Consider the following 25,175-nt stretch of genomic DNA (forward strand, 5'->3'; position numbering starts at 1 on the left):
TTGAGTATTTACCGATAGTGTATAGTGCCTTTAAGGTCTAGCACTGACGTGCACTGCACCGGAGGGTCCACTTCTGCTCAGTGCATAATTAATGGTCTGGGAAAATGCTTCACTGAGAACTGGAGAAAATGACAGTAACACGGAAACATAATTTCGCTCACCTTAGCCAGGTCGATCGCGGCTGGGCTTGGGCTGTCTTGCTCGGTGTTCACGTCTGTAACATTTTCGGTTACGGATATTTGACTACCTTGGGTTTATTCTTCACAGAATGGAAGGAGTACTTCGATGAATCCGCCACTGCAACGAGTTTACTTCTTAGTCTGCCCTGGATGGTTGCGAGTCCGTTCTGTAAGTAAATCCAGTAGTTATAATTAATGCCATGGACACTTACGGTCATTATTCAAAAAGTCTTTTAGCATTATAACTTACTTGGTAACGAGCAATGGAGAGCTTTTGGAACACATTGTGAGAAATGGCTCCCTCTGCAGTAATGTAGTTTTGAGAAACAGGTAATAATTTCTCACTCCAATATTAAAATATTTCAGGCTTAAAGCCTTCTTTATTGGGGATCTGAAAAGACACAAATTATGTTGTGCTATAAGGGTGTTTTTCTTGCATTATTCTCTTGCAACTTCGATGACGAATTGAGTGAACATTTTCACAGTGTAGTTATTTTGCTGCAAATGTGTGAATACACCAAGCGAAAACTGGTCTTTTGACATAGGTATGCATGTGCCGTTTTGTGCTTACGGAGCGAACCGACTTTTAATTTTTGGCAACTCATGAAGTGTTGCAATTCATTGTTCATTTTTTGAGAAAAATTGATAACATTTGATACGTTTCAATCAAATATTGAAATCGTAAAAAATTAATATTTTGATAGTATAAAACATTGTGAGAAACGGCTCCCTCTGAAGTATGTAGTTTATGAGAAAGGTATACATTTCTCACTCAAGCAATAAGACTTCAGCTGAAGCATCATGCATCTGAAAGCACACAAAGCAATGCAACAACATGGGTGTTTTTCGTTCATTATTCTCTTGCGAATTTGATGACAAATGGAGTTCAAATTTTTACAGGTTTGTTATTGTATGCATAATGTTTGGATACATAAAGTTAGAATACTGATCTTTGACAATTATACCAAAGGTGCCCAGTACCTTTAACAACATTAACAGGTAAACGTGGTTCAAATCAGTTTGAATCGGAAGTTCCGACCAGGAACAGACATTTTGTCTTTTGATTTCAGTCCCTACGTGTGAGATGAAATTGGATCACGACCCACACGTAGCCATTTGCATGTAGGCCTATAATAGTATTGAAATCAAGTCGGTAATGGGAGACTTTTTGAAAGCTCTGCCACTAGAGGGCAGCAGACCTACCAGGTAAGGGTGCACAACTCATACAGCAAACAATGGTAAATGCTAAAAATTCAAAAATACTCAAAAAATATTTAGAAGTCTCTCAGCCTCTTGAAAATTAAATCAGATACATTGTCATACAACTAAACTTCAGATTTCTTCTAAATTTTTGGTAGGTCAGCATTTTGGAATTTTTGCTAATTACCCTAGAAGAAACACTCCCAAAAACTCATGCACACCGCTTGTTATCCTTGGGGAACTCGTGTCCAGTACGTCCTGTTCCAGAACAGTTTGGTTTATGCTGGCAATGTGTTATGAAAAATAAAATACAGTTTGGCTAAATCTAAAATACAAAATCAAAAACACGCAAAGTTGCTGTCAGTGACCGTCACTCATGCTTCTCCTATTCCTAAGTTGTTGACATTACCTGGTGAAGAGCGCCTTCTCTTGGTGATCGGCAGATAGTCTAAAACTTCCCATTGTTAAAGACCTGCTTGAACGAAAATGTCAAGTCGTGAACTTTGCTGAATTCCACTTAAAAATGTTTTCGATGAATAAGGAAATCGATTCATATGATCATAAATAGGTTTCAATTGTGTAAAAAAACAATCATTTTGTATGCCCTTATCCAGAGCTTTTCTGCGAGATTTGCGAAAAGCCCCGTTACGTAATCACTCTCAAAACGTCATAAGTAGATAAAGCCGCTTTGTTGCAGCGTGGATGTATAACAAAGCAAACTCCCACAAATGACGTCAGCGGCATTGTCCTTTGACGCCCGCTCTCAACGGCAGAAGTGTTTTTAGTTTTTCAAAAAACCTTTAGGTAGGGGCCTGATTTTTTAATCGATAATTACGAAAAGTTCAGAAGTGTACACATATCAAAATTACATTAAAATGGTGAACAAGTGCATTATAAACAAGTAAAAATACCAACTGTTGAAAACATTCCGCTCAGGTAGCTGTTTAAGCGCGGTGTAGCTACGGGGACGGTCAGTTAGAGCTGCCACGCGCTACCTACGACCGTTGCATGAATGTATAATCGCAATGTGACTGTTGCATGAACGGCAGAATGTGTATTTATAATAAATAGGCAGCTCCTAACGAGTTGTAATCAAGTCTAGTAGGCCTACTGTACATTTTGATATGTTATGTAATATAATGTACATGCACATTCACGAACACCAAGACTGCGTAGCTACGGCGGGCGGTAGCGCAAAACCCTGTGACAATTTTGACTCAATCGGTCATCAAAGTTGCATGAGAAAAATGACATGCACAGAAAAACACCATTGTCGAAAAATGTGTATGTGCTTTCAGATTCCTAATCAAAGGATTCAGACCTAAAGTCTTTCATTGTTAATAAATTGATTTGGAAATTATCTCTTTCTCAAAAACTACGTTTCTTCAGAGGGAGCCGTTTCTCACAATAATTTATAGCATCAACAGCTCTCCATTTCTAGTTACCAATTAATTTTTTTATGCTAACGATTATTTTGAGCAACTACAAATAGTGTCTTTAATGCCTCCGTAATACAAAACTGTTCTCATCGCACTTACTCAACCACTGAATTTAGGTATGTGTAACCGGTATGAATAGTACCCCCCCCCCCCCACCCTTCTAAAATTAGTCTGCATTCGCCCATGTAGCATTGCATTACTGTTTGTATAATTAATATCCATCTTATGCAAATCATGTGCAATTCAAATCAGCTATAAGACACACCGTTGGCGGCGCACTACACTTGCCGACATTCACATTCTGGTAGAAGTGAACATGCATTTTTGTTTACTCCGTCTTCTATATGTAAAGTAATAACTACTATTGTTTGAAACACTAGGTTTCTTCATTGGTGTTATTGCATCTCGTTTTGGCATCAGACGAGTCGCTATGACTGGGGCTTTAATCAACGGGTCAGCAACTATACTCGGCTCGCTAACCAAAGACATGTGGCAGTTGTACATGTGTAACGCCTTATCTGGTAAGTTCATGATACAATGTACATGTCCCATGGGCCTGATGGGGGTCTAGTCAACAAAGATAGTCCTAACTTGGGTTAAGTCCTAGGTCTCTTATGAGTTACCTTGAAACTTCAGGCTAGTCCAAGCTCGTCCTAACTCGAGATGAGACATTGTCTTATCAGAAATCCACCATGCTTTCTAGTTTACAAAGGGTTCATTTCATCTATATCATTATGTGTGTGAAGCCAATGACTCGCTTAGCGGCGATCTTGATCACTGTATTAGCCAACGGAGAGAGTACACGGGAAGGAAGTTTTTCAGTAGCTGTGGGAGATAGCCACAGATAATTTTTCCAGGGAAAACACACGCAATCGGATGTGGACTAAGATTATAATCCACATAGTGCCCCGGCGGAAAGAGAATGGAAAATATGCCTAGTTCACTAAGCAGAAGCAGAATTGTGTAAACTTGATAAACGGTACCCTTATTAACACTATTAACTTTGTTAATTAACGAAGTTACGTTTCCTGCGTTAATTTACGTGCGTTACACAATACACGGGACCAACGGATTTACGTCCCATCCAAAGGAAATACAAAAATGGCAAACTTGTACTATTCAAATGCATTGAGAATCCAGTTTTGAAGAAAAAAAATCAACTTGTTTTTTGTTTTAGGTATACTATTTGTTTCACTCTGACTAATTCCCCCCCCCCCCCATCTATTCCCCTTAGGTGTAGGCGTGGTCATGATGCTGTCATCAGGAATGATCATCATCTCCCAGTACTTTAAGACAAGATTTGCAATCGCGAATGGAATAGCAGTAGCCGGTGTCAACGTCGGTCAAATAATGTTCACCCCGTTGTTCCGTTTCCTCATTGATACATACGGATGGAGGGGAACCATGTTCATCACTGGTGCCCTGCAGATGAACTGTGTCGCTGCTAGCGCCCTCTTTCGTCCGCTCAAGACACATAATTCGAACGGAAGAAAACCCAACAATAGTATGAGCATTAATATGCATGTGCTAGGTGATGATACAGTAATCAATGACTCCCATAAGAAACAAAAGTCTAATGTTGCCCTTAAGATTTTCACTAATGTTAAAGCCATGTTGCTTATTCTAGCCACATGTGTGTTCTCAATTGGCTTACTGACAAATCTAGCTCATCTCCCCGCCAGATGTAAAGAAGGCGGTTGGTCGGATGATCAAAGCGGGATGTTACTTTTATCCTTCGCAATCACAGCCATGATAACTAGACCTACCCATGGTTGGTTTGTTGACAATAACTACATAGGCTGCTTCAAGCTTCAACTCATCGTACTCATTAGTGCTTCATTAATTACATTCACGAACCCTGTGTCCAACAACTATATATTCTTAATTGGGTATTCGGCTGTTTTGGGCGCCCTACTTGGAATCGGATGTCCGCTGTTGATTGTTAATATGAAGAGTTTAGTGAATGGACCTACCACGCCAGCGGCTTTGAGTTTAATTTGGGCAACGGTGTTTCTCTTCAACGGAGTTGGGTCGGTTGTTGCAGGTAATTAATATCAAAAGACCACACATTTCAGCGATGTTACGTAATTTTATATTTCTTCCATTAAAAAAATGTAGCTGTTGATGTTGTGCTTGTTGTTATTGTTGTTGTTGAATATAAAGGCGGGCCGATTGCACAAAGATATTTAGAACTAGTCCTAGGAGATATTAAAAACTTAGGCTGGTCCTAAGTTAGGACGAGTAACCCGTCCTAACTCGAGATAAGACTAGTCTTAAATCTTTGTGAAATCCACCACTTGACACTCTTGGTAATTACTCAAACAAATGTTTAGCATAAGACCTTACTTGGTAACTAGCAATGGAGAGCTACTGATGGTATTCAACATTGTGAGAAACGGGTCCCTCTGAAGTAACGTAATTTTGAGAAAGAGGTAATTTCTCATTCAACGATTGACTGCAAAATTGTATTTCCACACTTACCATAATGTATTCTTTTTTTCCCTTGTTACACCAGGCAAGCTTTACGATGCTACGGGGAACTATGTTGTCCCATTCCTGACAGCGGGCGCTATGTTCCTTGCGGCTTTCCTTCTGGTCGCTCTAATCACTGTAATGAAACGTCGACAAGATTTACGTGAACTGCAGCTACGCAATAATGTGCAATGTCAAAGTGCTCTTTCAAGTAATAATGTATCAAATTAGTTCTCTCGATGAAATGTTCACCAGTTAGTACTGCAGCCATAGAGCAAGAGTCGTAAAGGGTGTCTAGTCAAAAACAAGTGGACCGAGATATATGATTTCAAAACAAAACAACTGAGTTTGAGACTCAAAACCCCAGTAAAGCACATTGAACAAGCAGTCTGCTCTGCTCATCTGAAAAGGGGAATGAAACAAATTGATCATTCTAAGAGATGCCTGTTTTACTAAAAGCACTCAATGTTTGTAGCTGTCCATGGAATGTTAACGCTTGATTAAATCTGAGTAAGTAGCAAAGGGCATAACAAAAGTCATTCATTTGTCAAGCATTCCGCAGACAGCTTGCACAATGCGTATATTGATAAAATAGAGATATAACTCCTCTCAGGAAGGATCAATTTCTTTCATTTTTGGGGGTCTAATAAGCAAGAGAGAGAGAATGTTTGTTTAATAATATGTGCTTTGCAACACCTTTTGGTGTCTTGTTTGTTTTTTAAAACATCACCAATCCCGGTCAACTTCTTTTTGACTTATATACAGTGCACATTCTTCGACAAAGAGTAGAATTAGAAATTCCTCCGGCTGTGCTCCAACTCGTTAACGAATTACATAACCATTTCTTTATAATATAGAATTCTGACTGTTTGTGCGGGGCCAAATTTCTTAAAGCTGTTTAGCAGGAAATTTTGCAAAGCAAGAATTAAGGAGCATATACCATTGACATCAATGGTAAACATTTGGTGGTTTGGCTGGTAAAACAGTTTTGCTAAGCAATAATTCTCTGGCGTGATACACTTAAGTGATCGATCACATTCAAAGATTCAAGGCACTGGATACTTTTTGTAATTAATCAAAATAAGCATATAAGCAGAAAGATAATTTAATTTTTACACATTCCATTCTCGTCTTCCTTCTTCTTATTCGAGCTCGACCAAAAATAAACACTCGCTATTTACTTTAAAGAAATGTATTAATCAAAGTGGGGGGAAATGCAAGCGAAGAATTTGGTTAAATAAATAACTGTGTAGGAGTCAATGTGTCTGTACTTCGAAAAGTACATCTCCCTGGGCAAATAACTTACATTGCTAAGCAAGAATTAAGGAGCATATACCGTATTTAAGGCACTGGACACTTTTGGTAATATTGTCAAAGACCAGTATTCTCATTTGGTGTATCCCAACATGCATAAAATAACAAATCTATGAAAATTTTGACTCAATAGACCTTATGCATTGACGTCATCCAGCCGCCATCTTAGAGGAAAACCGGTGACGGAACAATCGAGACGCACGGATTTCTACGCGCGGCGAACAGTTTTGGCCAATGGACAACCTCCTTTTGACCTCTAGGTGAGGGCGCCCTACTGAAATGACGTCATGTGCATAAGGTCTATTGGTCATTGAAGTTGCAAGAGAATAATGACAGAAAAACATCCTTGTTGCAATACTTTGTGTGCTTCCACTACTTTCAGATGCATAATGAACAGCTTCAGCTGAAGTACTCTGTGTGAGAAATTACATCTTTCTCATTAGCTACGTTACTTTAGAGGGAGCTGTTTCTCACAATGATATACTACCAACAGCTCTTCACTGCTCGTTACCAAGATCCTAACATTTATTTTGAGTAATTAACAATAGTGTACACAGTGACTTTTTTGCAGAGTGCACAACACTCTATAATTATTGACAACTTACCGATAGAACGTGCATTATACTTATCAATGGTTGATTAGCAATACCCCCTTTAAAGGCAGTGGACACTATTGGTAATTACTCAAAATCATTATAGCATAAAACCTATAGCATATAACGAGTAATGGAGAGAGGTTGATAGTATAAAACATTGTGAGAAACGGCTCCCTCTGAAGTGCCACAGTTTTCCAGACAGAAGTAATTTTCCACGAATTTGATTTCGAGACCTCAGATTTAGAACTTGAGGTCACGAAATCAAGCATCTAAACGCACACAACTTCGTGTGCTGACAAGGGTGTTTTTTCTTTCATTATTTTCTCGCAACTTCGACGACCGATTGAGCTCAAATCTTCACAGGTTTGTTATTTTATGTATATGTTGAGATACACCAAGTGAGAAGACTGGTCTTTGACAATTACCAATAGTGTCCACTGTCTTTAAAAAAGAGCTTACATATAAATTTACCATGCTATTTAAAATATTTTAGTAAACTTGTAGTATATATTTTTTCTTAAATAACTCAATGTTCGGCCATAGGAAATAATGATATTTAAAATATGCAATAAATAAAGAACATTGGTTCGAAAAGAGTAACAAATATTTAAAATTGTTTTAAAACATTGTCAGTTTTTACGGACATGGATCTATTTAACTCTTGCTCAAGGCAGTCGAATTATTCACTCCGAAAAAAGACCGCCGCTGTATAAAAACCCACCCGTATTCACTGTGCGTAACATCGCACGACACAATGCCCACGTACACTATCCGCATTTGGTCTCGGTTTCTAAGTCATAGAAACATGCACAAAACAGTGACGGGGTCACTGCTATTAATTCATCTCATGTTGGACTTTCTGAAAATCTCGCGCATGCGCAAAACTATGTGGTACTCGATGTAGAGCTGTTACTTGTGAGTTATGAATGGGTGGATAGGCCGTCTCCGAAACGGCGACCTCGGCTACAGCTACGTCTAGATCAGCGCGTCTACCAGTGTTGAAGAATAGGCAGACGCGCGCGATCTAGCCGTAGCTGTAGCCGAAGTCGCCGTTTCGGACACGGCCATAGTCTCATTCAGTCACATAATGATGTGTACCAAAACAGTAATGTCGGTGCTTGTAAATGTGATTGCCCGAATAAATATTATGAATATTATTAATGGAGCCGGTGGTTAGTGTGATCGGAGACACAATGTTGTCAAACCTGTGATACTTTACTCTGTAGTAAACATCCTTACTATGCCCCGCCCCCCCCCCACCTCCAACCCACCCAACCCCCTGTTTGCTACCATACTCACTTCACTGCTTTCGCAACACCGGTGTCGCATGCAATTATGTCCTCTATGCAATACTATCCGGAGCAAATTAGTGCATATGCAATCGCGTCCGCACGGACGCTGCTGCATATGCAACTGTGTCTGTCCGGACACATTTCCGCCCCGTGCAAAACCGTCCTTGCAGTTAAACGCCCTTGGTCGACGGAACACGTTCGCCGTTTTTTGTACAAGTTAAGTGCATGTCATGTTCGGCCGTTGGGTATTCGCTACAATCATAAAACACGTGAATATTCATGCTGCATATACGTAGGGACAGTTCATGCACGCTCGCTTACGCGCGCACATACAATGTACATTCATGTATGCCAACCTGTACATAGCCCCGGACACGATTTCATATGCAAAAGTGTCCCTATCGGACACAATTTTAATGCATCTGACGCTGGTCCATTGAACAATCGCCGTATTGTCCAAATGATACAAAGCGCTACAGGTAGACACTGCTCTAGAATTGCAAGGGTCGTGTGTTCGAATCCCACCTGAGTAATATGCCTGTGATATTTTTTTTTAAAGGACACGGGACGTACCGAGTACATGTATATCAGTGGTTACACACATCGGTGTATGGGTAAAACCAAATTATGTTCTTTATCCCCGATTAACATATCTTATAATGCTATAGGTACGTATAATGCATCCAAGTACCTAAATAAGAATATCAAATAAAAGCATTATAATGCAACAGAAACGATCATCAGACTTGCTTTCATGACCTTGCGTTCGCTCGTCCTCTGTGTAAAATAAGTCTGAAATACGAAGGGGAAAAAATAGACAAATCGAACCCCTTTATATGGTCACCGGACCGAACAAAAGAAGGCCAGTCCAAAAATGTGTATGCTGATCTATACTAGTCGTTTGTTGAGGCTTTTGTTGCCGTTCATGAACCTGTGAGTTATGGATGGGTGGATATGTCTCATTCGTTGAACACCATCAACTACTTTGTACACTTGGGGTCACTGTGCGCATTGGTCTGTTGAAAAAATAGAGTGCCTTTTCTAAAGGATACAAATCGCTCGGGAAAATGCAACCAAGTCCTAATGGTCCAATGGTTTTGTAAATATCAGCTCCTGTATTACAACAAAAACACTGCATAGCATTCATTCTGAAGTGAACATTCACTGCATGTTAATGATCTTAAATGACGTGTATCCAAACAGTATAATGTCGAAAATAAGTTGTCTACATTCTCGACCGGACTTAATCGCCTCGTGCTCGAGCCTTCTGCTAAGTGTATGGCCCTTTACGAAGACTGAGAGACTGCAGCTTTTGGAGAAAGAGAACTGCACCGGGTTCCCGTGTTCGTTGGTTCTCATTGACCAGAAAGAGAACCAACCCGATTATGTTATAGGACATATTCGATTAGCCCCATGCCTCGAGCCACCAGAGGGCGTCTACTTAGAAGCACTGTGCATTGATCAAACCCAAACCGGCAGAGGTCTAGGCGTTAAGATGATGAAACACGCCGAAGAATACGCAGTTACAGCCCTCGGGTTGAAGCAAGCTTTTCTGTGGAGCGCAACTAGCATGAGGGGCTATTACAGCAAGTTGATGTGGCAGGAGTACACCAAGTTCGGCATCACAACAGTCGGTGGAAATATACTCGGGCAATACAACGGAGCGACCACCTGGCGAGGAAACGTTCCTCCAACTGGCTGGGAGTCGGCGTACGAAGAATGCTACCACGAAGACATGAAAGACTATCTAATTATGACGAAATACCTAAAGAAAAACTAACTACTGACCGATCGCAGTAGGCAGTACCTGTATGTCGCCACGAAGTCTGTGTCGTCTGCTATCATTAAACTTGACTTTGCTGACTGTGTGTGACACAAGTATTTCAATTGCGGAGTTTAACATTGGATACTACGGTGGCCCACAACTGTCACGGCAAAACAAAAGCGCCACGGTAAAATAAAAAGCGCCACGGCAAAACAAAAAGCGCCACGGCAAAACAAAAAGCGCCACGGCAAAACAAAAAGCGCCACGGCAAAACAAAAAGCGCCACGGCAAAACAAAAAGCGCCACGGCAAAACAAAAAGCGCCACGGCAAAAAGAAAAGAGCCACGGTAAAACGAAAAGAGCCACGGCAAAACAAAAAGAGCCACGGCAAAACGCAAAGAGCCACGGCAAAACGAAAAGAGCCACGGCAAAACGCAAAGAGCCACGGCAAAACGAAAAGCATGCGAAAGGAGTCGCGGTGATTCATGGGATAGGTTATAAATGGCCCACGTAATGTGTACACAGGTTCAGGTCCCACAGTTCCAAGCCAACTTGGTACAAGTCAACTCGGTCCCAGGTCAACTCGGTCCTTCGACCAACCTTCATGTTTTAAAAGTTATGTTATTGTACTGTTTCGTTGAAGTTAACTTGATAATATTATTATGTTCGTGTAAGTTTACTTACTTTTTGTTTTCAACCAACCTTAATGTTTTTTTTTCTATTATTATTTTATTGGTAGGTCCAGTGTTTTGATTTAATTTATTACGTGTAAGTTAACCGGAAAGTTTTGTTTATTATTATTATTTTTAACCAAACATTAATTTTCTCATAACTCGTACATTGAACTCATTGTTTTTCAGTTGAAATTATTCTCCCACCACAATTATTCAAAAGTGAAACAAATAAAATATTGTGAGAAACGGCTCCCTGTGAAGCAACGTAGTTTTCGAGAGAGTCCACACATTTGATTTCGAGACCTTAAAATTTAGAGTTTGAGGTAACGAAATCAAGCATCTGAAAGCACACAACTTCGTGAGGCAAGGGTGTTTTTTCTTTTATTGTTATCTCGCAACTTCCATCACCGATCGAGCTCAAATTTTCACAGGTTTGTTATTTTACTCATATGTTGAAATACACCAAATGAGAAGATGGTCTTTGACAACTACCAAGAGTGTCCAGTGTCTTTAATTTTATTGTATTGTGTTTTCCTTTTAGTCCGAAACTGGAACAAAAACATAGCCATGGGGAGGGTAACATTAGTATAATAATACATAACAACTGTCAGAAGTAGAACGGAAAGCTACGATTGTTAACTTAGAAGAAAACAAACATTAGTTAAGCCTCAGTTTGATTTCCTTTTAAAAACGGTAAATAAAAACTAGATGCTGGCTTTGACAAGTAGCTGAGCAGATGTAGATAACATTGGGCCCTATGGGCATCCGGCCACCAGCAGAGAACTGCGCGAGTGGGGCTGTAGTGGCTGATACTACAGCAAACACGGGTATGAGACCATGTGACCTTTGACCTATGGAAAACCATAACATGATTCGCGCGCAAACCGCCGGGCAAAGCCTTTGTGTTTTGGCAGCCAGCTAGAAAGTGTATGCAATCTTACCATGACTACGTGTCTTTTTGCCCGGCGAAACATGACGTATACAGTGTTTTTGTGTTCAATAGAGGGCGGTTTAAATGTAAACACAGGTCATAGTATCGGGTTTTTATCACATGTGTTTGCTGATCGATCACCCTTAGGAGCCTATACTGCCCTTTGTACCGAGAGCAGACAATATTTAAGGTGCGTTCGATTAGCTTCCCTGTGTTGACTCCGGTCTGCCCACGGTTGGTTCGAATAGCTTTGACGTCATTCCCGGGGCTCACCCGGGTCAGCCCAAAGTACCCTGCTTACGGAGTGGGTCACTCCGGAGGCTGGCCCAGGTGCATGACATCACCACGAGAGGGTTAGTGATCGTTCGATTAGCTCTTGTCAGGGGCTCACCTATAAGTGAGCACCGCGGGGTCGAAGCTGGGAAGCTAATCGAACGCACCCATAAACAACTTCAACTTGAGTGATCTTTGAAAACAACAATGCTTCAAAACTGACTATTGTCACGCCATAACAATCACCCATAGAAAATGTCGCCACCTGGTGTTGGCAGAGTGCCAGTGCACGTGGGTTAGATGAGTATTAATATTCAGCAGACTGTGTAAACATGACCGCTCATGAATTATTCATCCTGGTACACAGGCTGGAACCACTGCCTGTGACTTTTATATGAGTTTCCTGTTGTCTCTCACATCGTTACGGAGGGGGACTGTTTTTTATTGGTTTTGACGTTTCTGTACGCATGCGCACGTGAAAAGACAAACCATAATACAGGGAAGGAAGTATAAAAGGGATTGGCGCACCCAAATCGTCTCTGCAAGCAGAAAACAAAATGGTGAGTACCTTTTGACTTTCGTGCTCAGGTGAGGTTTGCAGTAGCACAATGTGGAAATCTTGTTTAGGTACTGTTAGTTCTTAGAAGAACTCCCTGAAAACAATAAGAGAATACTGATCGAAACGTTGAGTTGTAAAGTTGTTGTTAGTCTCCTCCGAACCAGCACTAAACACGGAGGTAGACTCAATGCACCGAATGACATTCCCCCTTTTTTATGCAAGTCGCCAGACACACAAGGCCTGAAGGCCACTTCAAGGTGTGGGCTACAAACAGAAATCCAGAGGCAGTTTCCACCTACTCCTATAGGCCTATAGGGCTAAAATGGGTTATCCCCCTTTACAGTCCGTACGGATGTAAGCTTGGGTATCATCAGTACGAAGCCTGGCCGGTAGAGCAGAAAGCACTACCTCCCCAATTTTACGTGGCAAGTGTCACGACTGGGATTCGAACCAACACTCTGCTGATCAAACACCAGAGCTTGAATCCGGTGCTCGTTAACCGCTCGGCAATGACACAAGAGATTTACGCACAAGATGCTACCGCAATCCTGACCTGATTAAACTCCCACCATGCAAAGTTATCAATCATATTTATTGATGCTAATGTTCAGAGTAATGTGTATTCAATTATTATTCGAAAACAACAAGGGCCCAATTTCATAGAAATGCTTAAAGGCACTGAACACGTTTGGTCATTGTCAAAGACGAGATTTCTCACTTGGTGTATCCCAACATTTCGGCTCAATTGGTCATAGACTTTGCAAGAGAATAATGAAAGAAAAAACCTTCCTTTCTACATTACTTTGTGTGCTTTAAGATGCATATTAATAAAAGGCTTTAGCTGAAGTTGTTTATTGTTTGAGTGAGAAATACCCTCTTTCTTAAAAACTACGTTACTTCAGAGGGAGCAATGTTTAATAATATCAAAAGCTCTCCATTACTCGTTACCAAGTAAGTTGTTATGCTTACATGTATTACCAAAATTGCCCAGTGCCTTAAAACACCTGAACATGTGTTATAACCAATAGCCTGCGTACCAGCTTATGAACATCCAGTTTGTATTTTGAGGTGCTTTGTAATGAATTATGTGTTTGTGTATCATAATGTCGTTGGTTGGTTTCAGTGCTTATGTTATCCCCGTGCATTATAGAAAGTTCTTTTTGATAAAGCAATGTTTTCAATTGAAATTATTTAACTAAATGGTGTCTGCTTTTTGTCATGTCTGTTTTCTTTTTTTAACCATTTAGTATTTTATCTGGTATTCGTATTCTCATTCGATTATTGATAAGCAATTCGATTTGATAGGAAAATCTACTTGTGTAACTTAAGCTTTTAGTGCAAAGATAGTGAACACTATTGGTAATTGTCAAAGACCAGTCTTCTCACTTTATACCTTCAACCTCTTATTTTATACCATCAACCTCTCCCCATTACTCGTCACCAAGATAAGGTTTTATGCTAATAATTATGCGAGTAATTACCAATAGTGTCCACTGCCTTTAAGCTTTCAGTGCAATTTAGAGTTAACCCTGCTATGATAAGATGTATCATCATACGTTGCGTTTTCTTTCGAACAAAATGCTGAAAAAACTTCTAAAATAATATATTAATAATATTATTATCCATTTTGTTTTATTCGTATGCAGACAATTTGTTGTGAAATACAAATTATCCAAAAACCTTTAAAGGAAAACGGGACACTATTGGTAATACTACTCAAAATAACTAGTAGCATAAAACCTCACTTGGTTACGAGTAATGGGGAGAGGTTGATAAGTATAAAACATTGTTAGAAACGGCTTCCTCTGAAGTAACGTAGTTTTCGAGTTAGAAGTAATTTTCCACGAACTTTGTTTCGAGACCTCAGAATTAGATTTTGCGTTCTCAAAATCAAGCACCTGAAAGCACACGACTTCGTATGACCATAGTGACATGGATGTTTTTTCTTTTCATTATCTCGCAACTTCGATGACCAATTGAGTTCAAATTTTTCACAGGTTTGTTACTTTGTGCATATAATTTATGTTGAGATACACCAAGTGAGCAGACTGGTCTTAAACAAAAACATATTAAATCGTCTGCGACATTTTTTGGCTACTTGCCAATAATAATTGGAAAAAAAAAAAAAAATGATTGAGCAACAGTGTGACCTAAGGGAAAGTACCAATGTGTTTGTGCCATTGAACCTTGGTCGTTTGGGTTTTATGAGGCCCGGGAAAATAATAAAGAACAATAGGTGTTTTTCTTAAACCTAGTCTGTGAATATAGTTCAATGACAGGTTTGTTACTTTGTGCATATAATTCATGTTGAGATACACCAAGTGAGCAGACTGGTCTTAAACAAAAACATACAAATTGTCTGCGACATTTTTTGGCTACTTGCCCACAAACATTGAACCTTGGTCGTTTGGATTTATGAGGCCCGGGAAAATAATAGAAAACAATAGGTGTTTTTCTCAAACCTAGTTTGTGAATATAGTTCAATGACTTAAAATGCCCACCCACAATTTTTGGCGTACAGTTTTGGCGTAAACAATTTAAGTTGGTGCTTTGTCCCTGAATGCAACAATATTGCCCAATAAACGGAAAATCAACAGTAACAAGTCAATAGGAATCAAAGATGGCAGATTCCATTGTCCAAAAAAAAGCACATTGTTGCTTGGTTTAATCAGATAGCTACACAAAACCGTCTTGTAACACGTTTATAAATATTATTCGTATTAGGATCAGTTTCTATAATAAGGGAATAACAGGGTAGCGACGAGTTCTTTGACGGCCGTTTAAAACCGGCAGGGTCGTTGCCGTGTCGGCTCGGGCCTTTATCACACGGCAACGACAGTTAGTATACAGTTAGTATACATTATAAAGAGTCTGTTTTTAAAACTTAACACATCGTTCCGTCTCGGTGTCAAAGCGCATGTTGTTGTCTAGTTACTTATAATTAATATGTTTCTTTTCTCTTTCTTATTCTCATTTCAAGAATACTTCGAGAAAAAAAAACAGAAGACTGAGAGGTACGAAAACTTAAATTATATTCTTATCTTCCATAGCAATATCATTTTGAAATATATGATGTGTGTTTTTGAAAGCGTTTGAGTGCAATCTCGTTGGCAGGGGTAAACTTTTACACATCTATAACGGTCTGGGTGTTTATTGAATGATACAAAAATAAAACATTGAATGTCAACTTCACGAACAATCAAGATTTAACTTACAGATCTGTTGTCAATATTGCAACACTGTATAATATCGATAACACATAAGTTAAATCTGATGTATTGTTTTTGCTCGGCAGTTGAGTCTAATTGACATAAATCAATATTTTGTAGCTCTTTGCCCAATTAATTTCCATTACTCTTATACCAATGACTTGCTCATAACTAACTCATAAAATAATTTTTAATTTTTCGCTACAGCAGTCAACGTAAAGACTATAGTATCAGATGATGTTCCTCCTATGACTGAACCAATTATGTGTCTATCGAATTGTTCGAATTCTATTATCCAAGTTATTCTACCAAGCAGTGAATCACAGCACGGTAAGTATTTAAGCTAGGAGGTTACCGCTTAGACACCTTTGGTGTATCCCAACATGTTCGTTATACCAAGTAAGTTGTTAGCTACTTTGAGGACTAACACACGTCCACACATTGGTTTTACTTTGAGGACTAACACACGTCCACACAGTGGTCTTTCCCCAGAACAAAGGAGTGTCCACGTGACTGCATCACAGAGGTAGTGCTTTACTGGGTTTCGCTTGTGAGGTCTTTTTAATAATGGAACAACGTACCCAACCATTTTGTGTGTCATACTAAACTCTAATCATAGTTTATTCTTTTTATGTAAAACGAATCGTTGTGTTTCTTTGATGTGAATCCTGTATTGTATACACTTTGTTTTATCTTTGCAGTGAAAAAGAAAACAGATGAAACTTTAACAGATGAAGTACCACACAGTATCCATATTGAGACATTTAGCATGTCCAATTGTCAAAAATGTGCAGTTCACATTGGTTCCTCTATCGGCAATGAATATAATGGTAAGTGGCAAATTTAAAACAAAGTGCAAACTAAACATTCCAGTTGTGTATCAATGTACGACATGCACAAGTCTAATGTTGCTGTAAGGTGACGTCACTTAGCCCCGCCCCCCCTCCATTGCCGCCATGTTTGAGGGTACGTGAAAGTGACAACTCACATGTAATCAGCAGTAATAGTCTATTAATTTTCACTTTCCTCTCCGTTGATGCTTGGACGCGCGATATGCAAGTGTGTTTCGTGCAACCGTGTGGACCCCCCATTGGCCTTTTTGTTCATACTTTTTTTGCAACAGCTCCCTTTGGTTTTGAACACGTTTTTCAACCGTGGATACAGCCTAATTTGTTGAGCGTGTATGTCCTACTCACTCACGCACCACCGCCACACTACAAACTATGTACATTTCTTAAAGTAAAATCTTTTAAATCAACCTCCTCCAGCCCATGTTAATTTATCATTATAGGGAATTACTATGTCTGTCTACATGGACAGATATCCATGACACGGTTGTCACAGAAAAGACACAAAAAGACGATAAGAATATTTTGACTAGTTTTACTAAACGTTATTTTGGCCGGGTGCTTTGAATCAAGTGAGTTTTTTTTATGGGGATTTTTTTGATGGGGATTTTCTACTTTTTTTTGTGGGGGGGGGGGGGGTTCTCCCTCTTTTTCCCGTTTTTTGCTGAGTTCAGCAATATTATTTCTTATCTATAATATTCCTTCTTTTTGTATTCAGTTAACAATACAGGCTTAATGAAGTTCGATCTATCTGGTGATTCAAGTATGAAAACAACAACAAACAGACGTTGTAAGTAGCAGTTGTCTTTCATTCTTAAGTAATATTTATTTTACATGCTACAAATTTATGTCTCTTGGACATTTCTACAAAATACCTTTAAGAAATTTGTTTAACTGCTCGATAGCAACGGCAATGCGTGCACGTTTTCCAGAACACTACAATGCAACCAGCATCATGCCAATTATTAGTTATGAATTAGTGATAATCTTTAATAAGCTGTCATCATTTTTAACAACATTTAACTATAGTTGAAAGAATATTCATTCAGGTTTTAACCCATCCTAAATACCGATGTGTGTTAGCACTGTATACTCAGTACATCCTGAGTTCTGTGGAAAAAAAATCACATTCATATTATTCGGGTGGGATTCGAACCCACGACCTTTGACATTCTAGAGCAGTGTCAAACCATCTAGACCAACGAGATAGATAGAAGGAGTTCGAATCCAATGTAAAACAAAACTAAATGAATAACATTTAACTATTTCTGAAAAGTGCCTGATTTCGTCGTGGGGTGATGCATTTACTGCATTTCTCTAAAGTTTGATATGACGCTTGATTAAAATAATGTTGAACTTCTCTTTTGTTTATACAGTCAAGTTGTTATTGATGTCAAGCTGGAGCAGAGACCACGTTCGATGCTGGATCATGAATATTAATCTACCAAGTTATGTAGCAAATCAATTTTACCAAGAACATGTCAATGGTCTTATGTTAAAGATGTACAAGAAAAAGCATTTAAAAAGGGATTTCCATTTGTACACGTCAAATTGGCGTCTTATTTTATATCTGAGAAAAAAATGGTTGAAAATAGAAAAAGTTCCTCAAATAACAAGTTTGTATTCACGTTCAGAAAACATTTCGGTACCTGCGTCTTTTACTTATGACATGGTTATAGCTAATGACAATATCAAAGACATAATATTACATTTAAACTCAAAGTTGAGGTCATTTCAAGATTCATTTACGGAATTTAATATTTCAGAATTAAATTATTTGCATCGCGGTGATTTACGTGTTACGTCAAAAAACTTTGAATCAGAATTCGTTGAAATATTGAACACGGGAAAAAACAACTTAATAGTCGGCTTTATAAATGTAACACAGTGTACTTTATGTGACAACTTTATAGAACAATTGAGTGAAATGTTGAGAAAAGTTCAAGATACTAATCTAAAGAGTTTTATACTTGGCGAATTCAATTTGCATAACAGTTCGAGAAAGTTGCTTCTTTATGAGAAAAATGTCATAGGTGCTCTGACAGATAATTTGTTTTTCCGACTAAGAACTGAAAGTGTTTTCATAGGAACCTCAATTCTATTTGATGAAGTTATAACAAATGACACGCGTGTGTTTAGTTACGATCATGGAAGTTAACATTAAAAACGAAAAAAATAAACATTGTGAAGATACTGCAGGTACATTATGAAAAGCAAACGGAAGTGTAACGTGGATTTTAGAATTTTAAATTTGAATTTAGACTAATGTTAATTCAGACCAAAGCTACGAAAACCAATAACTTTTGATTTAAACATCTTTCGTCGTAGCAAGGTTGACTCAGCCTTACATCCTTTCGGGGTAGTTAAAATGAGTACCATTCCAAATTTGGATTGGAGTGGGCAAAACAGAAAATATATGGACTTTTTATATGGAAACTAACAGGCAATATGTGATACATTAAATAAAAAGCTACACAAGAGGCAACATTGTTTTGTTTTGTGGCAAGGTCAACTCAGCCTTACATCCTTTCGGGGTAGTTAAAATGAGTACCATTCCAAATTTGGGATGGGCAAACAAGAAGATATTTTTGGATCGTAGAGTTTTTGTGATGAAGATGACAATGTTTTTTTAATTGAATTGAATTGAATTGAATAGTTGAAGTCGATTATATAATCATACATTATTAAGCGGATGAGTCCGTCCATTTCCGAAATTGGCAGTCGCTAACTGTGACTGTGACAGGTCTATTTTGAAAACAAAACGAAAGAACAAACCTTGGAGTTGATAATGATACGTTGTGAGATTTGCATTGAGCAGTCTTTTCTTCAAAGAATGTGCAAAATGTTGTGTAGTCATTATTCAATAAAGAGAGTGAAAGACAAGTATTTTGATTACTGGTTTCACGTTATTATTACCTTTTAAGTAACTCACACAGTTTGAAGATATTGATAGTAGAAAGCTTCCCTTAATAAAATATTACTTCCTGAAGTGCTGTAGTTTTTGAGAAATGAGTAAGTCCAACCATCCTTGAACGGATGCATTGAAAGTCTCCCATTGCCTTTGTTCATTATGGCCGTTTCGAAACCACGGCTCAGCCCGGTCAGTGTGTAGGCCCCTATTGATCGTGCAGTAAGGTCGTCTCCTCGTGTACAAATCAAAACATGAAAACATGCAAACATAAAATAACCAGGAAATGCGTGTTTCTCAGTATATCACTCTAAAACATACCTTGATATCGTCGGCCAGCCTCTGTTGAACAGCCACATTGAAACCAAGCACGTGGATGGGCTTAAAGGAGACATTTTGCCTGAAGTTTACAGATAAAAATACACCGTGATCAACGTCAAAAATCCCCGCCATTACAAAACTGAACTACATAGGGCGTACTCCATAAAACAAAAAACGGGTGACCGGGGGGCGGGGGGGGGGGGGCGGTGCACACGTGGCGGACGAGTCAAACTACCTCTACTTCCTTTTTGAAACCACGGCTTCGGCTCCAGACTCGGCTCAGGCTAGCTTGGCCCCGCGGTTATTTTGACAATATTGCGCATGCTTTGCGTGTACGTGTTCAGGGCTTCAGACAAGAGGACGGAGCCTAAAACCGAATCCAAAGCCGAAGCCGTGGTTTTGAAAAGGGCCATCCAATTCAGACATTTGTGACGGTAAAAATGGACTGTTTCCGGAATTAGGTATACAAATAATTATTGAATCTCTTAATGGTTTAGTTTGAGCCTCAATTTTAACTACAAATTTGAAAAAAGACGTCCCAACATGTGAAACTTCTCGTTGCCTCAAAGGGGCGACCCTCATGGCTATAATTTTGAAAAATAAATCATACTTTTTTGATTGCATGGCTATTTATTTCGTAATAAACACTAACAAAAAGCTAGTGGCCTCACATTAATTTCTTTTTTTTTCACCGTAATAATAGCAAACTTGCCTCATTTAATCGCTAAACCAAAAAAAAAAAGAAATGCATTATAGCCAATTATTTAATTAAAGATGCTATGTCAGATTTTTGGCCCCAAACATTAAAACATAGATTTATTTGAGTGAATGGTATTTCAAAGAGTATCAACGAAAACAAGTTTAACTTTTACTTTTAATGGTCAGGAACCATGACAAAAATTTAAAACGTTTCTTATAAAACACATAAGAATTGGTCACGTGATATATTGTCGGGATCCCGTCAAAAACTAATTTTGAGCACTTTATTTCACTGCTACTAACAATTGGACTTTTTCGAGCAATGGCTCAAATGAAAGCTTGTAACTTTCTCGACCCCCATCAAAATACCTATTGCATTTAAAATAAAAAAAATTGGGTCAAATCGGCCAAAAATCTGACATAGCATCTTTAACCGTTTTGTGCAGTTTGTGCCCATTATTTAATAAGGGTATAAGGCTGATCAGTGTCTACTTTCATGAAGCTGCTAATTTTGCCTAGAAATGTGTACAAGGCTTTTAAATCAAATGCTCTAAAAGCACACAGCTTAAGACACTGGGCACTATTGGTAACTGTCAAAGACCAGTCTTCTCAATTGGTGTATCTCAACATATGCATAAAATAACGAACCTAATGAAAATTTAAGCTCAATCGGCCATCGAAGTGGCGAGATAATAATGAAAGAAAAAACTCCTTGTCTAACACTGTTGTGTGCTTTCAGATGCTTGATTTCGAGACCTCAAATTCTAAATCTGAGGTATCGAAATCAAATTCGTCTCGAAAACTATTATACTTCAGAGGGAGCCATTTCTTACAATGTGTTTTACTACCAACAGCTCCCATTACTCGAATATCAAGTAAGGTTTATGCTAATAATTATTTTGAGTAATTACCAATAGTGCCCACTGCCTTTAATAACTGATTTGTCCAAAACAGAAATTCAAATAACTTGAAAACTAACTCATAACCATATTTTTCAAGTTTGTATTCCTTTTTAATACAAAGCACAGATACAATCTTTAAGTGCTTTTATTCATGTTTATCATACCCTAGTATTTAATTAACAAGTTTAATTAAGACATTTCAAAGCTTACATTCAGATTATTATTCAGTTAATTTCATCAGATGTGCAAACATTCAGTAAATATGAACACAATCCTGACCTTATATACCAACATTTTTATTGTAATTTTGTTTAAGTTGATTTCTCTGTGGTGTTTTAGTACATCAATACACTACAAAATCAAAACAACTTTGCTTACTGCTGTATAACCAAGTCCATTTTCCTTTTTTTTTGTCAAGAGACATTTGAACAATTATTTTGTCCTACGCAACAAAATACCCACTGGCAACACTTGTTTTTTTCCTCCTCGCTATTTTTTTTCTTCTGAAGTACAACAGTTAAGAAAATTTACCTGACGCGTCTTAAATATATTGCAGATTGAACTTTCTCATGGTATTATACCAGTTAGAGTTTGATTCACATGAAGCAAGCTAGATCAAGGGACTATAAGATGATTATAGACCTTTATCATGGTATTATACCAGTTGGAGTTTGATTCACATGAAGCAAGCTAGATCAAGGGACTATAAGATGACTATAGACCTTTCTCATGGTATTATACCAGTTAGAGTTTGATTCACATGAAGCAAGCTAGATCAAGGGACTATAAGATGACTATAGACCTTTATCATGGTATTATACCAGTTAGAGTTTGATTCACATGAAGCAAGCTAGATCAAGGGACAATAAGATGATTATAGAACTTTCTCATGGTATTATACCAGTTGGAGTTTGATTCACATGAAGCAAGCTAGATCAAGGGACTATAAGATGATTCTAGACCTTTATCATGGTATTATCCCAGTTAGAGTTTGATTCACATGAAGCAAGCTAGATCAAGGGACTATAAGATGACTATAGACCTTTATCATGGTATTATACCAGTTAGAGTTTGATTGACATGAAGCAAGCTAGATCAAGGGACTATAAGATGACTATAGACCTTTATCATGCTGTCGCCATCTTGGTCTTGTTCTTCGTATCGGGTAACAATAATGAATGCTAATAATAAGTTTGCAAATAGGAACCAGACTATTTTGTTCGTCCAGCCTCGGTTCAGAAACATTCAATTTGATATCAATGGGAGAAATTCAAGATGGCTGCACCATGATGAAGGTCTATTGTCGACCAGTTGGCGATTTTGCCTGGTACCCATGATGTGTTTCATGCATAGGTATCCATGGAACATTGACTAGTGGTTAACTGTTGGTCGCTGATCGAACTTGCCCATGTCTGATCAATGTACCCTTGTATATACCGGTATCCCGCAACTGGTTACCAATGTGAATATGGTGCACTCAAATAAAAACAAAGCAACAAAATTAAAACAAACTAGAACATAATATCACATCGTTTGTGTTTTATAGAAATCCATTTTAGGATCTCAACCCCCCCCCCCCCCCCCCGCCCCACCAAACAAACAATCACTATTTCTTTTAGCTAGATTAAAATGCACAATTTTAATGCATTCAAATTGCACATAATATTATATGAATGTTAAACATTTGTACATGTTATCAAACTTCATAATAACACGGTTTTGAATCCAACTAAACTGTCCTATACAAAAAAAAAAGCAAATTAGACAAAAATATGCTAAATTGAATCAATGAAACATCCATAAGCATAATCTAAAAATTGCAAGTTTGATAATGGAAACCAAATACAAATCTTAGGATATAAAACTTAAGACAATCGAAAAGTCATTATTATTTTCATCAACTGAGTTTCAAGCAAAACTCTTGTCAATTAAATATTTAGGAGTGAAATAATTTTGATTTAGATAAGATTCAAGACAGCTAGGTTTTCTCACAATAAAAGCGGAATGGCAAAAAACCAGGGCCCAGATTCATGGCTCTGCTGTACCGCAGAATTCTGCGCTTACAATCACGATTCTGCACTTGACGTGTAAGCTTGACATGAAATTGGACCCAGAGCAGTGCCTGTTTGTCACATCAAAACATAACAAAGATGTCAACATCAATACCCATGATTTATTTTATATAATATAATCATAAATACTGATTTTAAACCCTGCTGTAATTTTTATACCCCACTGATTCTCAAAACAAAACAAAACCACCATACCACCCAATAAATTAAATAAACGACAGCAAATTTCCCCATATAAATTAAAATGATCTTTAGGTTAATCAAAGTTTCCCACTAATAATACTTATACAATTTGTTTATATTTGATAATATTATATTTGATTGAAATTCAAGTTTTACTTCTTTTTGCCTGATGAAACCAGCCCCTTTGAATGATGATTATTGAAATCTTGCTTCATACTATAAGGCAGTTAGCATTTTTAAATCTTGTAAAACTTGTTAGAGTTGTTTTTTTTAATTTTCTTCCTTCTGAAAAATGCAGACTGTTTTAAGCAGGGGTAAATTTCTGAGAACTACTTAGTCTTGGTTCAAAGATCACGGTGTTTGCGCCCACAACGCTGGTTGTGTGTACGCGCAAAATGTCCAAGATCACAAGCCTAAAATTTTATCAAGGCCATTTTCATTTTGCAAAGAGCACTTCCACAAGTCTTTTTGAGAAACCGCGGACACAAAGGACTGTTTGGTTTGGTGAAGATGTGTATGGAGACAAATTTACACAAACCAAGTAGTGTCAGTGTCCTTCATATCTTAAAATGGTTAGTCAGAAAATTATGCTCCATTGTATGACAAACTTTTAAAGGGGCACCAAGGCCAATCCTCCAATAGCCTCCCTGTAAATCAAGGCATGGTCTACATATTTTATGTTATCCGAACAATGTCAACAACTCTTAATCAACAACTCCAACAAGTTTTGTTTTCCCTACAAAGTGGCTCATGCACTCACACGTTATCATCCACCATCTCTCTGTCTCTCACTCTTTCTCACTCTTTTATCCACTAATAATATAAGCAGCTACAACTACATTTAATATGTACACCTACTGAATGGCTGTATACAGTTTAGAGACGGCTTAAGAGATTGTAAAACATATAGACCCTTATGACGGTAGAGCGAACTTAAATCTTCCATATTAAAGGCAGTGGACACTATTGATAATTACTCACAATAATTGTTAGCATAAAGACTAACTTGGTAATGAGCAATAGAGAGCTGTTGATAGTATAAAACATTGTGAGAAATGGCTCCCTCTGAAGTAACGTAGTTTTTGAGAAAGAATTAATTTTTAAAGAATTTGATTTCGAGACCTCAGTATTAGATTTTGAGGTCTCGAAATCAAGCATCTGAAAGCACACAACTTCGTGTGACAAGGGTGTTTTTTTTTCCATTATTACCTAGCAACTTTCAATTGAGTTCAAATTTTTACAAGTTTGTTATTTTGTGCATATTTTGAGATACACCAACTGAGAAGGGAAGACTAGTCTTTGACAATTACCAATAGTGTCCACTGCCTTTAAATATTCC

The 25,175-nt window shown here is 38.1% G+C and overlaps 3 protein-coding genes and 1 long non-coding RNA gene across 4 annotated transcripts; 3 read left to right on the top strand and 1 right to left on the bottom strand.

Moving 5' to 3' along the window:
• Positions 1 to 118: 118 nt before the first annotated feature.
• On the top strand, positions 119 to 6,673 carry LOC117296368 (monocarboxylate transporter 13-like). Its single transcript, XM_033779246.1, has 4 exons — positions 119 to 348; positions 3,199 to 3,339; positions 4,053 to 4,862; positions 5,334 to 6,673. The coding sequence occupies exons 1-4, from the start codon at positions 129 to 131 to the stop codon at positions 5,519 to 5,521; spliced, it is 1,359 nt and encodes a 452-aa protein (XP_033635137.1). The 5' UTR covers positions 119 to 128; the 3' UTR covers positions 5,522 to 6,673.
• Positions 6,674 to 9,388: 2,715 nt separating this feature from the next.
• On the top strand, positions 9,389 to 10,487 carry LOC117296372 (N-alpha-acetyltransferase 80-like). Its single transcript, XM_033779250.1, has one exon. The coding sequence runs from the start codon at positions 9,661 to 9,663 to the stop codon at positions 10,270 to 10,272; it is 612 nt and encodes a 203-aa protein (XP_033635141.1). The 5' UTR covers positions 9,389 to 9,660; the 3' UTR covers positions 10,273 to 10,487.
• A 5,192-nt stretch (positions 10,488 to 15,679) lies between these two features.
• Positions 15,680 to 19,637, top strand: LOC117296373. Its single transcript, XM_033779251.1, has 5 exons — positions 15,680 to 15,708; positions 16,114 to 16,233; positions 16,605 to 16,733; positions 17,470 to 17,541; positions 18,128 to 19,637. The coding sequence occupies exons 2-5, from the start codon at positions 16,152 to 16,154 to the stop codon at positions 18,907 to 18,909; spliced, it is 1,065 nt and encodes a 354-aa protein (XP_033635142.1). The 5' UTR covers positions 15,680 to 15,708; positions 16,114 to 16,151; the 3' UTR covers positions 18,910 to 19,637.
• Positions 19,638 to 21,666: 2,029 nt separating this feature from the next.
• On the bottom strand, positions 21,667 to 24,853 carry LOC117296856. Its single transcript, XR_004519805.1, has 2 exons — positions 22,304 to 24,853; positions 21,667 to 22,143 (listed from the first exon to the last, which is right to left on the bottom strand). It is a non-coding gene; the product is annotated as an uncharacterized LOC117296856 (long non-coding RNA).
• Positions 24,854 to 25,175: the final 322 nt, after the last annotated feature.

The sequence above is a fragment of the Asterias rubens genome, chromosome 11, assembly GCF_902459465.1.
Source record: "Asterias rubens chromosome 11, eAstRub1.3, whole genome shotgun sequence".
NCBI classification, from domain to species: domain Eukaryota; kingdom Metazoa; phylum Echinodermata; class Asteroidea; order Forcipulatida; family Asteriidae; genus Asterias; species Asterias rubens.

Coding starts and splice junctions, on each gene's coding strand:
- LOC117296368 (XM_033779246.1), top strand. CDS start 129: ATGACAGTAACACGGAAACATAATTTCGCTCACCTTAGCCAGGTCGAT. Junction 349..3,198: donor GATGGTTGCGAGTCCGTTCT/GTAAGTAAATCC, acceptor TTGAAACACTAG/GTTTCTTCATTGGTGTTATT. Junction 4,863..5,333: donor AGTTGGGTCGGTTGTTGCAG/GTAATTAATATC, acceptor TTGTTACACCAG/GCAAGCTTTACGATGCTACG.
- LOC117296372 (XM_033779250.1), top strand. CDS start 9,661: ATGTTAATGATCTTAAATGACGTGTATCCAAACAGTATAATGTCGAAA.
- LOC117296373 (XM_033779251.1), top strand. CDS start 16,152: ATGACTGAACCAATTATGTGTCTATCGAATTGTTCGAATTCTATTATC. Junction 16,234..16,604: donor AAGCAGTGAATCACAGCACG/GTAAGTATTTAA, acceptor TTATCTTTGCAG/TGAAAAAGAAAACAGATGAA. Junction 16,734..17,469: donor TATCGGCAATGAATATAATG/GTAAGTGGCAAA, acceptor TTTTGTATTCAG/TTAACAATACAGGCTTAATG.